At 38.0% G+C, this 17,105-nt stretch overlaps 1 protein-coding gene across 5 annotated transcripts in view; it reads right to left on the bottom strand.

Annotated features, from left to right (window-relative positions):
• Nucleotides 1-17,105, bottom strand: part of LOC131059993 (uncharacterized) — a 257,233-nt gene that overhangs the window by 150,885 nt on the left and 89,243 nt on the right. For 3 of the 5 annotated variants that reach the window (XM_059210074.1, XM_059210075.1, XM_059210076.1), the window contains exons 5-11: nucleotides 5,228-5,382; nucleotides 5,059-5,116; nucleotides 3,887-3,944; nucleotides 3,602-3,694; nucleotides 3,341-3,506; nucleotides 3,174-3,189; nucleotides 2,840-3,084 (exon numbers count right to left, since the gene is read on the bottom strand). In XM_059210074.1, coding sequence (XP_059066057.1) covers nucleotides 2,840-3,084; nucleotides 3,174-3,189; nucleotides 3,341-3,506; nucleotides 3,602-3,694; nucleotides 3,887-3,944; nucleotides 5,059-5,116; nucleotides 5,228-5,382 — 791 coding nt within the window. Of the gene's footprint in view, nucleotides 1-2,839; nucleotides 3,085-3,173; nucleotides 3,190-3,340; nucleotides 3,507-3,601; nucleotides 3,695-3,886; nucleotides 3,945-5,058; nucleotides 5,117-5,227; nucleotides 5,383-5,483; nucleotides 12,412-17,105 lie in introns of those variants that run through there. The other 2 variants (XM_059210077.1, XM_059210078.1) reach the window with 2 other exon arrangements.

Raw genomic sequence — 17,105 nt, 5'->3', positions numbered from 1 at the left:
TTATCCCTTGCACTGATGCCTTGGATGAATGTTTCCCATATACTAGGCAACCCATCTAGAGCAATGAGTGTTAATTCTTTGCTTTGGATCTCATATTCAAGGGTCGCTAGCTCATCCCTTAGGGCTGATATCCGCATGAAGTAGACATTGACTGACTCCCCTTTGATCATAGCTATATGATTTATTTCTCTCTTTAAAGCCAAGGTTCTACTTGCATTGGATATCTTAAATGCATCTTCAAGTGCTTTGAACATGTTGTAGGCCGTTTCATGTTTCCTTATGATGGGCATAATATTATTCCTCACCCCATCAACTATGATTTTGATGGCCTTTTCATTTCCCTCTATCCAGGTTGCTTTGTCAGGTTCAATCTCAGGTTCTGTAATTTCAGTTTTTACAAATGATTCAACTTTATTTTCTCTTGGAATCATCTTAATTCTGAACTTCCATGCTGAGAAGTCATCGCCTCCTCCGAGTCTATCTTCGAATCTGATAGTGCTAGCCATTTGGAGAAATGTGATGTTGAATATATGCTTGTCTAGAATTTTCCACAAAATTGAATAGCCTCGGGTTCGTTTTAACTATAGCTTTGATACCATGTAAATGTATGTCAATTTTCAATTCAAGGTGCAAGTTATATTCAAGGTTATTTTCCTTTCAAGTAAATGTTATTTCTCAATATAATAAATCTGATTTCTTTTCTTTGTTGCAGGTGGAGAGAGAGCATTTATATTTTCTATGTGTTCTCCACAATATATCATTGGGTATATATATCATGGAGGGAACCGATCAAGTGGTACCTTGATCGATCATGTCCCTTGGACATGACCGACCAAGATACCCCTTGGTCGTGTCCCTCCTTAACCGATTGCTTAATCGGTGTCATCACATATACAAAAGAACCGAAGTCACTTCGGTTATTAATATAATTAATCCGATGATAATCGGTGGCAATATCAATCGGTGGTTACTATTAATCGGTTTAAACCCGATAACATAAGTTAGTCGGTTTATCAATTTATCTCGATAACATTAGTTAGTCGGTGATATGCATTAAGCCCGATGGTTATAAACTCGATGGCTATAAAAGTGATAACCCGATAATGAATCGGGAGGGTTTAGAATAAGACCCGATCATTATCGGTTTATCAGTCTAACAGTTTGCACTCGATCAGTTTGCATGAGTAACGTAATTGACTGTATCAGAATAAGGAGAGCAATTATAGATAAAGGAATAATCATTTGAGATCTGGATTTATCTATCGATGAGATAGATGATTGAATGGGAGACTTCATTTATCTCCCATTCAATCATTTATCTTACCGAAGCTATTAAGTATCAACATCTCCTAAGCTGACAGAAACATTTTTAGCACGTTGATATTAGCAGCAAAGAATGGCTTAAGCTAAAAGATTTGTCCTCCTTCAAATTAATATCAGATGTTTAAGTACCTCCACTATCTCCTTTGAGTGATGCTTAAAATAATGATAATCCATAGCAATAACATTTGCATCTTCAGTACAAATTCCATGCTTAGTTGAGAAGGATAATTTAGCAAAAAATAATTTAATAACCCTTATTAATGGAATTTATGTTTATCATTAATGTAGGGGACACCAAAAAAGCAATCAGTTCAATATACTCCACCATTTTGAGCTGGTTCCAGCTTGTCATTCAAGGACCTTATGGCTTTAATAATATTGGTGATAAGGGAGAAAAGTAAACTTGATGTTTTCGGGCTTGAAATATTGTTGAAAATGCCAATTATACATGAAATGCCATCCAAATCTTGCAACTGAAACATGAGTCCGGTCTTTGAAACTTTGTTGTTGTTCAATACAGCCCTAGCAATCAGTTTCTATTTGTAGTGATTCTTCTTATAAAAATTTGGCAAGTGTTCAATCTTGTGCTCCAGATGTTCGTTATCACAACTTCTTAAGACCCCGCATCCAAGGTTTTAAGGACTCCTATTTTTGTGCTGAAAGATTATGAGACATAGCATGTAAATAAAGATCCACATGAATCAATTTCCTAAAGATTTGATGAACAAGTGCACCATCTACTTTTCTTGTAAGGAGAACATCCAAAAAATGTAAACTACTATTCATCTCCAATTTCTATATAAACTTGATGCTGTCCACAATGTTGTTTATGTGAATATGGAATTCTTATAGATTCTCTTTGCTGTCAACAAATATGAGTTTCATCAACATACGTCTTCCACCATTTTGGTTTCAGAAGGCACAAATTAAATACTATCCCTTCTAACCATCAGCCAGAGAGGAGATCACATAGTATGCCCTCAATCTGCTTATGGATGATATCTCTAGTAGAGAAAAAGCTATATCTTAGACAAATCTCTATCAAACCAGAAGTCTGTAGCACCAGTTCAATTGACTCCTTGATTGATGCCTTGGTTTACAACAACACCATATCAAAACTTATAAGCAAAGCTTCCTCTCAAACTTGTTTGTACATAACAAAATCAGATAAATGGGCCAAGTCTTTGATGAAAGAAGTGTTTCTCAACAAAGGCTTAAGTTATATTTAGATAAGTAAGCTGCATGCTCATAAGTGGGAGAGTCAAAGGTGCCTTCATACCAACTAGATAGAATAATCGCCATCAATCTCCCTATTAATACATTACTTGCTCATATCAAACATGCATTGTGTCAAATTCCCTGAAGTATAAACTCATGAAAACAACATAATTTCCCTGGAAAGATACTCAGTTAATACATGACAAATCATGAAGAATGCAAGATGATAATCAAATTCATTCTACACATTTATGTTTCAAAATAAATTCAGAACAGAATAAAGTAGAATGTACATTACCTTGAATTCCACCATAGTTTTTGATACTTCATATGTGATATCATAGCTCAAAAGGGAACAACTCAGATTCAAAACGTAGGCTGGATATAGATGCATCTCACAGGAATCTTTGACTGGTTTTTCATTTCCTCTGTCTATTTGATCCAGATCATCGTCTGATGGTACCAAAATGCTCTTGATTTTGGTTGATTGTTTGTTCAGCAATTTATGGATGGGAGTTTTTTGAACAAAATGAGAGTTGATGTCTATAAGAATCAAGGCTACAAATCATTATAAAATATGACTTCACCAAAAAAAATTGTTTACAATATTTCCTCTGTAGGATGTAGGATACAGAAGAACTGCACAGCCTGAAAAGAGAAGTGAAATTTAACCAGCTGATAAGTGCTTCCCATCAAACAAGATGAAAACACAAATGAAAAGAATAAAACCCATGCGCTATTTTCTATTACATACAAGAAATAAGTAAGAGACAAAAACGTAACAATGACTTCTGCAAACCTTTGAAGACAGATGATTGGGTGACTTCGACAAAAATCCAGAAAGCCTTAGATTTCCTTTGGCAAAATCAAGTTCACGTAAGTTATTGGCAAGCTCAGTCCCAAAAATGCTACTAAGTATACAAATGGAAGACGTGGCAGAATTGGTGTGAATGACTTCCTCTTCCCTATTATAAAAGAAGATGACAGTTATATTTTCTCTGTTTAATTTCTGTCGATGGAGCAAAGATGTCAATATTATAATAGCAAAATGGCATCTTACTTGTCCACATCTATGACTTTAAATGCCACATGGGGATGAATAAGGGCAATCCGGAGAACACGCTCCCTTACTGACTGCAGAACCTTCTTGGGACTGTTAGCATCCATCCATTTTAAAAATCAGCACACAACAAAACAAAAAGAATCAGCATATGATTGAAGAGATTGTAAAATATATAATGAACCATTATAGACAAATCTACTTAGGAAATTCTGTCTTAAAAAAAATAAAAGAGTATATAATTCAGCATATATAGAAGAAAATATGCAATTAATATATTATAACCTGGATTGAAGCAGCCTCCTTCGAACTGGTTGGCTGTAAAATACATCACGGGCAATAACTGCATAATTTAAATTCAAATTCATCACTTTGGCAAACAGTAGAATCGAAACAGAACCGTGAAAAACAAAAAATTAAAATTTATTCATACAATAAACTGCAGTAAAGCTAAATGATATATACCAAATATTGCCTGGCAGTGACAATATAGACATATTCATGCCAGAGAGTATGCTAACTAATCCAAATGTCAACCAAGTTACACTTGAACAAATGAATCATATTTTGCAACTGCAAGAGGTAACAATAAATGCTTCACCCAAAGCCTCTTGGAAGATATATAACACCAAAATCATCTGTTACAGCAATATTACTTGCTTGCACTCCTTAAAAAATCCCAATAACTCCATACTCTCTCTTCTTGTGTCCGCTCTTCATGTAAACAATGATGGAATCAGAACAACCCAAAGGGCACCTCTTATAGCTTCCTTCAACATTTTTAATTTTTTTTATAAGATAGTTTTAGCTTCACTTCATTAAGGGATAGCAACACTAATGTTCAGTCTGCAAGCCCTGCCACTGATAAACTTTTTGGTGGTATGATTCTTTTATCCACTGTTTATCATGGCCAATGGAAGAAACAGATGACAATAAATGAGTTAGCTCAGTGTAAGCTGCTCAGTCAAGCAAATTGGTCTTCGACAGTTCAAATTGCACCTGCCAGTTCAGCTCTTTTGGTTGCATTTTCTAAAGACGTGATGATTTTGAAATAGCTTTGAAATTTTAGTGATCTTTGTCTTCAATGTGAAGTTCCATGGAAAAATGATTTCCCCTGGAGTTTAAATTATATATTTTCAATTGCAAAACAGAACTCTTTCATATACATTTTAGGCAGTCAATACAGCTTTAACTTTGATCCACCAACAGAAAAATCATGTGAAGTTCCAAACAGGCTATATAAGTCCTTTGAAATACAAAAACATCAATGCATCATCTTCTATGTATTCCTTTGCAACATCTAATGCTTGCATAGTAATTAATTAGAATAATATAATTCAGCTTAGTTATGAGGAATAGAATCCTTTTCTCAAACAGATATTTTTCTTTAAGGCATGGATAAAAATCATAGATGTACAAGTGACACACAAACCCTTTCCAGAAACTTCAATATCTACCTGTTGTTCCAAGTCCTCGAGTGCCATGACTAAGTCCAAGTGACAAACATTTACAACCCTGACAAACCATTAAAACTCAAAATTAAGGCTAAAATGAAAATTTGAGAGAGAAGTCTTCATTTCACTTAAATGGTACAAAATTTGAAATACAGAAAGCAAAGAATCTCACTTTTACAATTTTTGTGTAGGCGTTTGGACTTCCACGTGCCCTTGTAGTCACCTCAAGCAAAGCAACATCAGAAAGTGAACTCAAAGCCTCTCCACGAAACCCCAGGGTCTTTACTCCCAAATTGAGCTCAGCCAAAGTATGAAGTTTTGAAGTAGCTGCACAATAATTATGTCAATATATAAGAAAGTAATTCAAGGAGGATATAACAAGGAACTATTAAAATAATATTAAATAATTATTAGAAGATAAAGCTTACCAAAAATCATGAGGTTATTTTTTTCATCAGTATTTTATTTTACCACAAATCATGCCCTGCCTTGGGTACGAGTTAAATCGCACCTCTTTTCAAGTTAAAATTGTGCTGCAACCTGTTTATTTCGGCAGCCATTACTCAAGTCTTTTTATGCCAAGATTTTTAACAAATTTTTCCATGGTTGAAAATCATAGGCGGATTTTATGCAAGATTAATCCGCACACTTGGTTTCTACTCTGCAGCAGCTAGGGCATATGGTTTCACCATTTATTTTGCTGGGCTATTGTGAAAGATTTTTTATCGAGGGTTTTTGTGAGCTATTTAGTACATCACATGAAAAAAGTTTCATGGGTGAGTTGGGTCTGATGTGTGCTCACTACAATGGATGAGATTGGAGGCCCATCTATGATGATGAAGTACTGGAATGATCGAAACATTTTTCAAGTTATGGGTGTTGAGATTCCAGGTGACAGACTTACTTTTGCAATTAAGGTAGTAGCAACATTAGACTCTATAATTGCATTCATTGTTCTTTTCGCTGGAGTTGCTCTCAATGATCAGCACAATGAAGACGGAACAAACTCGGAAGCTTGGACAACTATGCACTTTGTCTATGGGTATCTTGAAGTAAAATGTGTTAAGGTACATCTTGAAGTTAATGTAAACACTTTATCGCCATGTTGAAGATCCTCCAGATGCATTGCTAGGAGAGCCTAGAAGATGAATGATGAATTGCATATATTCTAAGAAGTCCACACTTTGAAGATAGGTAGGAAGGTAGTGTAGATAAAGCTCAAAATGAATGGTTGCCTAGTTAACTTGGGAGCCTGTGGATCTTGGGAGTCATACCCTTTTGAGGGTTATGAGACAACTTGATGGATCTCTATTAGTGTATCTTAGCATGGATTGTCATCCAATAGTTCAATAGATTTGCAATTCAGGAGTGCAGGGAAATATTAGTCTAGGAACTTGGGAATTCAGCTCAGAAGCTACATCTTTACGGAGGTTTGAGGTAGCTTGGAGTTCTACTTGATGTATGGTCTGTTTTCAAAGAAAAGCTTCTAAAGAATGGCAAATTCACGGTTTGGGGTGTTTTTAGTTGATATGTTTTGATTCACCGAAGTAAGACTTAAGGAAGGGGTATTAAAATAGTAGTAAATAATTATTAGAAGAGAAGGCTTACAGTTGCAATAAAGTCACCTTAGTCACGTTTTTTTTCTATCTTTTTAGTTTGCTATTTTTAGTGTTGGGTGAGTTATATTATGCTTATCCTTTTGCATGGTTTCATCCTCCATTGTCTATATAAGGAGACGAACCTCTTTGTAATTGTATCCTATTATTTAATAGAATATTAAAATATTGTGTTAAATTAACTTTCACAACAGGGAATTAGCCCCACTTTGAATAAAATTAGAAAATATCCACTCTTCAAAACAATCAAAAAGCAAAAAATTTGACAAGGCTTCAAAGCCTACCTCAGACAAGAAGAATTGAACTCCAATCTCCCTACCTTCATTGTAAATTTTTACTCACCAAAGGCATGTGATAGGACAAAAACTATGAACACATTTTTACCTCAATGGCACTTACATAAACATAAAGTCAAACTAATACAATAATATCCCACAAATACAACTCCTCAACTTGTAACATATATAGTTTATAGGCATCTTAAAAGTGACTTCAAAATATTAGGAGAAACTAAAATATAAATCTTCATAATATCATGTTGCTAATTACCCAAGAAGATTTTACCTAGTTCTGATTTATATAGAATTCAATGGGTGTTGAAATATGGAATCAAACAATAAGAAGCTAAAGAACCTTAGTTTGCAATACATTAAAATCAATACTCCTTGGAAACGCATCCCCTACCCTTTTACTTTTGTCCCCTATAGGGTATGTTTCGGAGATGTGGGGACACTTACAAAATATCCCCCTATCATCCCCTTTTTTGTCAAAAATTAGATAACATCCCCGAGATGTCAAAAACAATTGTGGACATTAGGGGTTGCAACAGGATGTCCAAATATTCCTTATCTGTCACAAGGACGACTAGCCATCCCCTAACAAAGACAAGGACATTTTAGTTACTTTTTCAAAAAAAACTTACAACCATTCAATGTTTGTTTAGTTTCCAATATGCCTATTGGGACTCATTAAATTTGAGTGAATTTGAGAGGCACATTTCAAAATTTTGCTCTGCATTTCCAAATGATCATAAAATGAGTCAGTTTGAATGGACTAGTCAGAGAGAGGGTAAAATGGAGCTAGTTGATTTTCAAAGGATAAGGCTTGGGAAATGTGTCCTACACCTTTCATTTGGTTAATGAAGTGTTGTGCAACTTTCAGAATTCAGTTTGGATCAATTTATCAGGTACCCATTTCAAGGGGTGAGCTGAAAGTGCATTTTAGGCACATATGCAGATTTTACCAAGTAGCCTACTTTGAGTGCTTATATCTTTTGCCCTATTGATCATCATGAAGAGTTTCAAAGTGCATTGAATTCTATGCATAAAAGTGTGCCTCCGTGCAAAATTTCAAGTCTTTGTGAATCCATTTGTTCAGTTTAGCAAGCTCAATCTGATTGCAATTTGTATGGTTTGACAAGTCCCTGTTTTAGCTGCTAGTCGGAGCCCTGTTTTGCATAAGTGTAAAAGTTGCCTCAATGAGTGTCATGTTAGAATGTTTGTTCCGGGCTATTGTTGGTATAAATGACAAGCTATGTTTCCAGTTTCAAGCTCCTACCAATCCATTTGATCGGTTTTCAAAAGGATTTCTTGAGCCATCTTTTTCAGTGTTCCGTACTTTCATTGCTATATCAGTTAATGTGGCTATTTTCATGAGCGCACCATTTGCACCTAGTCAGCTTCCCGGTCGAACTAAGCATTCTAAGATTTGATATGTACTTCAAGGTACCTATGCCTCAGATTTGAGGGTCTGTGGAGATCGTTTGATATTTTTAAGAAAGGCATCATGTGTTGCCTGCGCATTGACTTCATCAGGTCCGCAGTGTCGACAAAGTCAGTTGGTCATCTTTGACCATTAATATTTCTTCACTCGGGATTCGTCTTGAGAAACCACTTGGTAGAGTTCATGTTTGTATATTAGAGTACATGCCTGTCAGATGGTGAGGTCCAGAAAGGTGTTTTGACCCGTTTGAAAATTACGTCTTCGCAATTAAATGCGGAAATGTGGCGCAGGCGCCTGAAAGTTGCAAAACTTAGTTTGATGATCCGAAAATGGTACCGATCGATTCCAGAGGCATGTTCAAGGTTCCTAAGGTGTTTTCAGGGATCATTTGCATGAAAACGAAAAAAAATTTAGCCGAACCCACTTTGGGGTCTGACCTGACTTGTGGCTTCATGTGCCTTTTCAGCAAGATCTAAATTGTTATTGTTAAATCATATGTTAAATGATTTAAGTATCGAGAAAGAAAGTTGAAGAAAGATGGGAGATAGATTGGTATTTCAGTGCCAATGGCAATCTTGAGGTCTATTTGATTTAGCTGTTGAGCGAAAGAATATTGAAGATTCTTGAGTTGAAGGAAGCATTGCCGGTGTTGATGGCTATATTATTTTTAATGCTGCTCTTGGGCGTGCATATGGTAGTTTTATCCACAGTCTGACAAAGAAATGCAAGGAGCTTGTGAGGCACCATTTTGGATTCTGCTACAAGTCCATACTCTCAGGTTTGTGGGGCAAATAGTTTTAGGTTTGTTGGCATTGGGATTTCAAATGCAAAGCATGAAGCCCAAACTCCATGGCCTCCCCAAATCCTCCCTACCGTAGGTCTTTGGCATGAAAAAGGTTCAAACCTTCAAATTAATGCAATGGAAGGAGGAAATCAATGAAGGCAGCGTGGCATGGCTGAAGGCCATTTTAACTTTTCACCAAATGCAAAAGTGGTTATATTGCCAACATTCCTCTAGTACATGAGGTGCAGGCCAAGTGATGCCTCTGCGTGGAGAGTGGGGAGGTTTAAAACAAAATGCAATTGGCAGATTTGAAGCCAATTTCCCCTGTGTGGCTTTGGCAAAGGCTGCAGAAACTTTCAACTAAATGCAAACGGTACAAAGCCCCCCCCCACGTGTTGCAGCAATCAGAAAACTCCAACTTTCAACCATAGCAAATTATCTCCCTCTACGTGGCATGGTAAAGGGCATTAAAACAAGTTCAAGCAAATGCAATATGGCAGGTGTTTAATGTTGAATCCCCTGCGTAGAGATTGGAAGGCTGCGTTGAAGCCTCAAACAAATGCAAATTGCAGATGTAAAGTGGAGCATGGAATTGAAAAGGCCATTGAAAACATGGAGCCAATGCAATATGGCAGGTGCGTGAGCCTCTGCGAGGTGGGTGAGCCACAAAAGGAAGTTTAATGGGCATTCAAACCTTCAAATTAATGCAATTAGCAGGTGTTTCCCTCCTTCAGCATGGTGTTCTCCACGCCCTATGCCTCCTCCCTGTTGTGCGTAAAATGGATAAGACTGCAGAGATTTTCAACGAGTTATAAAGTTAGCATTGTTAAATCATAAGGCTGTGCGTAGTAATTCTTTCACCTCCTCCCATGATGGCTGTTAAAAGATCATCAAGAAACTTTCAAGCATAATGCGTTGGCAGGTTTGAAGCAGCATCCTCCCTGCGTGGTCTTTGGAAGGCGATGTCTTTTAAAATAGACCTTTCAAACAAATGCATTTGGGCATGTAAATGGCCGTTTCTTCCTCCCTGCATGAAGTGTGAGATGGAGGCAGATGAAGGTATTTAGCAAACGCCATTGACAGCCATGAAAGACTCTGAGAAATTTCAAGCAAATGCACAATCTCAGGCAAATGCATATATCCCACATTGACTGTGGAGGGGAACCTTTTTGTATTTAAATACAAAGCTACACACTAGTATAATGTCAAAGCCTTAAGGGCTTTTGACACAAGGTGCTAGCTGGGCGACCAGGCGGACCCCACGCGCGCGGGCGCGTTTCTCGAGGCGACCAAGGAGGCCGAGTGGCAACCAGGTGGACCCCACGCAAGCACGGATCCCGAGGTAGGCAAGTTTTGCAGAGAAAGGGCGACTTAATTGGTGAGTAGGTTGCAGGAGATCTAACGACTGGCGATGTTTCACGGAGTGAAGATGCACGCCAATTAAGCATCGCAAAGTGGCGAAAAGGTTAAAGAGTGAGCAAGTTCCCTGAAGATCAACGAAGCGCGCTGTGTCGCGGAGTGAAGATGCTCATCAGTTAAGCATCGCGAAGTGGCAAAGAGTTAAAGAGCATGCAGGTTCAGCAAGATCCGACAGTGCGCGTGATTTTGCGAGGCAAAGATGCACGCCCGTTACCCTTCGTGAAATGGCGAAAGGTGACGTGGCAGGTCCAAGTGGAGGTCCAGCTCGTAGGTCCCACTGACATGGCGAGTGAGGTGGCAGTGACATGGCCGACAGGTGGTAGTCCACGAGGCGACAAGCAGGCAGTCCAGTGGCGAAAGGTAAGATGTCATCCCAGGTGTCACCCAGTGGACCCTCCTAGCGAATCGCAGGTTGCCACGTGGTAGGGCGTCAGGCCAAAAAATGGATTGAAAAATCAAAATTAAATATATAGTGCAAACTATAATGTATAATGCAAAAATTTAAATGATGGTCTGCATTCCAAGTTTAATTCGCCTGAGAGGTTATTTTTGCCCAAAATAGCAGGTATTATATATCATCGGAAAGCTCTCGAAATGAGGAATGCAGTTATGGAATTAGTTCCAGCAGATCTAAGATATTTCGAGAGCAATTTCCATGGGAAGGAGAAAGGAGAATATTCAGTTGGAGAAAGGGGACGCTTGGCAGTGTGCTATGCAGACGTGATCTTTTTCCCTCCTCTTCTTATTCCCATTTCTTCTCAATTGTAAGGGTTCCAATTTTTTAGAAATTCTCTATGGGAGATTTCCAAGAGGGGTTCCAATCTGGTGCATTTTAATTTTTTGGGTTGTAATTGTTGATGTTCTCATTCTTTCTGTCATGGAATAGATACATTTAGCTGTAAATTCTTAGTTGCAGGCCATATATATGTAAGGCATATATACATTTCCATTGGATTGTCTTCGGGCATTTTTTTAATTTCAATAAATTCAGTCTTCAAGGGATTTTGAATTTATCTTCTCCAAGGGAGAGTGTAATTCCTGTTCTTAGGCATGCTTTACATAAAGGATTTAAATTCAATGAGCAGAAATTGTGAATTCTGAATTAATGTTTGGATTTGTATGATCTTTTGATTTGAAGTTCAAAATGTATTAATGCCAGGCATTAGTACAGGTATATCTTTCAATGAATCTGATCTGCAGCTTGGATTTCATTTGTGGCCATTTGTGTTGACTCTATGCCCAGATGAAGGCACTGATCTGTTACAATTAGAAGTTATTTGCACAGGAAATTTAAAATCAAATCAGAATATCTTTTGTTTTTCTGTTCTGTGGTTGTGTTCCATCCATCTCATGATTCAAAATATTGTTGAGTTGTAAGTGTAGATCTAGCCCATCTATAATACCCTCCTTGTTTTTTGAACCTTTTATGAGATCTCCCTGCTTTTATTGATGCTGTCATATGTGGGTAAATGAGTCTGATTCACTGCATCAAAGGGTGTCCCCCCCTAGGTCTAGCAGAACCTGAAGTGTAGGAGGATCAATAGGATCCTAAGTTATGTTGTCCAAGCCCTGAAGTGTTTCATTGATTGAGATTGGCTTTCTCATAGATTGATTTGCAGGTGATCTTGGGTTAATCAGTTTTGGTGAACAACAATGCCCATCTAGGATTTTGAAAAAAAACATGGAAATGGTGTTCGCCATGAAGGTCTATGTGGTACAAGGTAAAAGACCAATGATGAATCATGATCACAAAATCTATAAAATACATATGCCCTATTGCAAATCTCTACATCTTCATTATCCTAAATATCATTTGAGAGAAGAGAGTGGGTGTACTATGGTGCTTTCTTAGATATATTACCATTTTGTAAATATATTGTTACACATTTATTTGGGAGAAGTTGAAAATTTGATCCACAAATGGCAAACAAAGTTGCATGACCTATTTAACAATTATTGTTCCCTTATTTGGTGTCAAAGCCTAATTCAATCTCTTTATTTGAATTTTTTCCTAACAACTTCTTTTGCATGAATAGACCTCACTAGGGAAATCAACCCTAGCATCCGAAAGTCACGCATAATGCTTGTCTTCCCATAGATAGAGAAGATCAAGTTTTGCAATGTCTCTATACATGACTTTGTTTTTGTAAAGTTGTGGAATAGGGTTCACTAGTCTTAACATGCAAACTAGGACTCAAACCCATTCACATCAATCCACATTGGGGAAACAACCAATAGGCCCAACTCCAAACCCTTGGGAGAGCTGGGCACAATGGTAAGTTGTTTCCTTTTTCTAAGAATATACGCAATTGGATAAGATAGAAAGATTAAATGCAAGAAGTAGCTAATGATGCAAAATTGAGAATAATCAACATAAACAAGAAGCTACAAAATAGATATGCAAACTCTAAGTACAGATCTAGAAAAAGGAATAGAAAGGAAATTGTGTCTGCAATTTGAGCCTAAAAGTACTAGACTATGTCGCTAGACGTCCTAGTCTTGAAGGTGTCTGATGTGCATATTAAAAACAAATTCGAAATCAGGATGTCGCTCAAAATTCTCCCTAAAATTTAGTTGGAAAAGTGTCAAACTATGTGGCTAAGTCATAGTGTCTAAGGTTTTCTGCTTCTTCAAAGTCTGAATCTCTTTGTCTAAGTCTGCACCTTCAGAATCTTATATTCCTTCTTTGTTGAATCTAATACCTGCACACACAAGAGAGGAAAAATGGTGTTGGATTGATAGGGGTTTCCTAGGTCAAACCCTAGGTGTGGAATTACCCTATAATAAAGAATAGATAGAAAAGAGAGCTTACCCTTGTAGGGCAGAGTTTAGATGTGGAATAAACACTCATAAATCTCCTTTTGTAATGTCCACATTTGGGAGGATCCCTAATCTTACCCTAAAATCACAAATTCCATTAACATAAGAAGTGATAAATAGTTAGGGTTATAACTTTAATGATTAAAAAGCTTTAAGCAAGATAAATCTTGGTTTAGATCCTGCAATCAGATTAGACAACATTTGAAATATAGTTCATAAGAACAATTATTTCTGCAAGGGTTAGGAATCAAACATATGAGTACAAATATGTGTATATTAATAACCATCATAATCCATTAGATAAGTCATGTCACATCTATATTCATTTATTAGTATTCAAGCATAATAGTGTTTGCAAGAGGTTGAGCTCAGTATGTTGTAGATCACAGAGACATCTATGCTCCATTGCAGATGAAATGGCGTCACTATTAAAACATTAAGGACAAAAGAAACTCAGAGCAAAATGCAATCGGCCTATGTAATGTTTTTACTTGGGCGGCAAAGAGGGTTTTAAAAGGCCTGAGAGTTTCCAAGCGGTTTTAGTTGCCAGGCAAGAGGAACTTTTATCCCACATCGGCCGCGCGGAGGGAGTTTATCACATTTAAATATAATGTCACATATAACTATAGTGTAAAAGCTTACGAGATTTTGGCAAGAAGAAGCTCATGGCTTGGTGGACCCAATGCACGCACATCTCAAGGCGTCCTAATTTTGTGACCGGCTGGCGGGAGGAGACTAAAGAGAAAGCAAGTTCAAGAAAGATCAACGGTGCTTGCAAAGATCTAATGGCTGTCGCTAAGGTGCAAATGAAAGATGCACACTGGGTTATTGCCGCAACTTGGCGACTGATGATGTGGCGGAACAGAAAGTATAAGACCAAAGCTGAGGTGGCGATCTAGTGGCTGGTGACAAGGCACGGATGGGTGACATCGAATAGACCTTGGCCGTGATGAGTCCCGAAAACATTTCACCGAAGGCTCAGTTTCATCGACATAATAATATCGATCACACCGTAGGTTCGATGAGACTGGTAAACGGCTCGCTGGGAGAGTAGTTTGGCCGAAAGAAGGATATCCGACAGAGCAAGACGCGGGGCAAGCCCAGCAGACAGGTGGTGCCCAGGCGGATCTCATGAGCCAATCAGAGGGTGACACATCTTGACACGCGGCACAAGAAAGAAAAATCAGCCGAGGTTAAAGGTGGAGCAAATTAAGGAAAGATCAACGGTAGTCCGAAAGATCTAAGGGCTATCGCTATACCACTATAGAAAAAAGCTCGCCAGTTACCTCCGCGACTTGGCGACAAAGCACGTGCGGAAAAGGTGAGCGGCTAAGGTACTAAAGATCAAGCAGTTTGAGGACAAATCGATGGCCGTCGCTTTACCGCATGATGAAGATGCTCGATGATTATCCCCTGCGACATAGCGACTGATGACGTGGCAGTTAAGGTGGTGCCCAGTTGGATCCAAAAACGGTGACACGTGGTGACACTGTGGCATAAGGGAAAGTGCTCAGAGAGGCTAGAGATCGTGCAAGTCTGAAGGATTCGACGGTGGTTGCTAAGGCGCAATGGAAAGCTGCACACCAAGTTATCGTTGCGACTTGGCGACAAGAGAGGTGGCATGTCCAGATGGCAAACAAAGTGGACCCGCGAACAAATCAGAGGCTAACACGTGGCAAAAGGCTACAGACGAGCGGATGTAAATATTTTTTAAGTCAACTTTGAACTTGAACTTTCATCGGTTCAAAGTGGTTCAATGGTTCAAAGTTTATTATCATCGCTCGTTCTCGTGGGCCCAGGATGAAGAAAGCAAACAGTGGGGACCGCTAGAAAGTAAACGAAAAATTAATGCAAGCGGCCATGGTTCATGCAGGTGATCTAATGGCTGGCAATAATAAAAATTCCACGGTGGACTCAGAACTGGTTGCTTGAACGGTGAAAAGCCCGCCAAGCAAGGAGATGAATTTCTGCATGAAAGATTAATGCAGATGCTTATTGATTGTCTGAACATGCAAGTGTTACATACCGTTGGAAAGCTCGCGAAAATAGAGAGATGCATTTTTTCAATCATTTTTAACAGGAAGTTTCAACACGGAGAGCAGTTGCCAGGGAATGCATAAGATTTTTTTCAGTGGGATTTCTTTTCCATATAGTTACAGTTCAGTTCATCATGCAGCTTTCACATGGGGATAACTATTTTTCGCATTTAGACATGCAGATTTTTAAACAGGAGGTTCGTTTTTTCAATGAAGCTATTCAGGGTGAGATTGGCAATTCCATATTCAGTAATGAGGGTTTCTCTTCATGCAGAATCAGTGGCAGTCCTTTTGAGCAGCAAAGATTATTATTTTACAGTATTATGCATGAGTTTTTATGCCATTTTGGGGCAGATTTGCCCAAGGCTTTTCTCATGCAATCTTTTTAGGGTTTTGAAGGGGATTCATCATGATTTCTATATATTCCTTCTATCCTTCTTTTTTCCCTCTGGTTCTTTCTTTTTTGCATACATAGTTTTGCAAAAAAAACATTGTAGCTCAGCAGTATTTGAGTTTTTGTAACAGCAACACTCCTTTATTTTTCAATAATATAGCAGCAGATTTCCTTCTTGGCACTTCTTGTATTATTTAGTGAATGAATGATTTGATAATTTCCTATGGTTTTATCCTCTAATTTATCTCATTCAGTCAATTTGTGGTGCAAGGAGATACGTGTTAGGTGCAGGTTCTAGTTTGTGTTAGTTGATTTTAATTGCTTGAAGTTGTGAAAACTCGTTCTTTTCCTTCATGCATGCATTAAATTCATCCATTTCTAGGAAATATTTATGCATTTACATGTTCAGTTGAGTTGTGAAGCAATCAAGGTTATTTGTTGAAGGTTTTGTGAGTTAAGCAGGTTGCAGATCACAGATAAGATATTTGGTGCATCACCTTCATTAGGATAGATTTTCATTACATTCAAGCTTTCTATCCCTTTCTATCCCATTTCTTATCAATAGTATTTACAAGAGATTCACCAAACAGGAAGCCAGCCTAATCTCCGAAAATTCACCTTCACTTTGAGCAACCCACAGGCTCGAAAGATGTTTCCATGTTTCACAGGATTGCTTGTTTTCGAACTTAGCATCACGGGTGCAATCCTCAGTGACAATAGTTTTTGGCACGCCCGGTGGGACACGTTTGAGCTATCACAGCTCAAAGAAAATCCATTTTTGCTGTTGTTTTGGTATTGACAGCAGTATTTCAGCCTATTGAGGTTATTTTTTTTAAGTACCTGGCGACTCTATTTTCTGGTTTTATGTGCAGAACAGGTCTTAACAGCATATGAAAAAGTATCAAACCAGACAGAGTGAGGATCTGGTTGAGCATATTGAGCTACCACCATCGCAGAGAAGGTCAAGGACAACAAAAAAGACACAAAAAACAGCAAATTCAACAATTGAGTTTCCAGAAAGCTCATCAGTTGAAGTTTTTCTTGAAACTCTAGATCTTAATCTTCTGTCTAATTCTTCTCCCCTACCTAATAATTCTCAGCCCAATTTTGCTACCCGCATAAATCCTCTTTTTGTAACTACTCCAATTCAGCCATCTATTACCCAGAATCCACCAGTAAATCCTCCAGTATTTATAATGGCCGTACCAAGAGCACATGCTTTTGTACCCTTCAATGGAGGCAACCCTTTGAATTTAACC

The sequence above is a fragment of the Cryptomeria japonica genome, chromosome 8, assembly GCF_030272615.1.
Source record: "Cryptomeria japonica chromosome 8, Sugi_1.0, whole genome shotgun sequence".
In the NCBI taxonomy this organism is placed as follows: domain Eukaryota; kingdom Viridiplantae; phylum Streptophyta; class Pinopsida; order Cupressales; family Cupressaceae; genus Cryptomeria; species Cryptomeria japonica.
The sequence above is the reverse complement of the archived record's forward strand: the minus strand, read 5'-3'. Positions and strand labels throughout refer to the sequence as shown.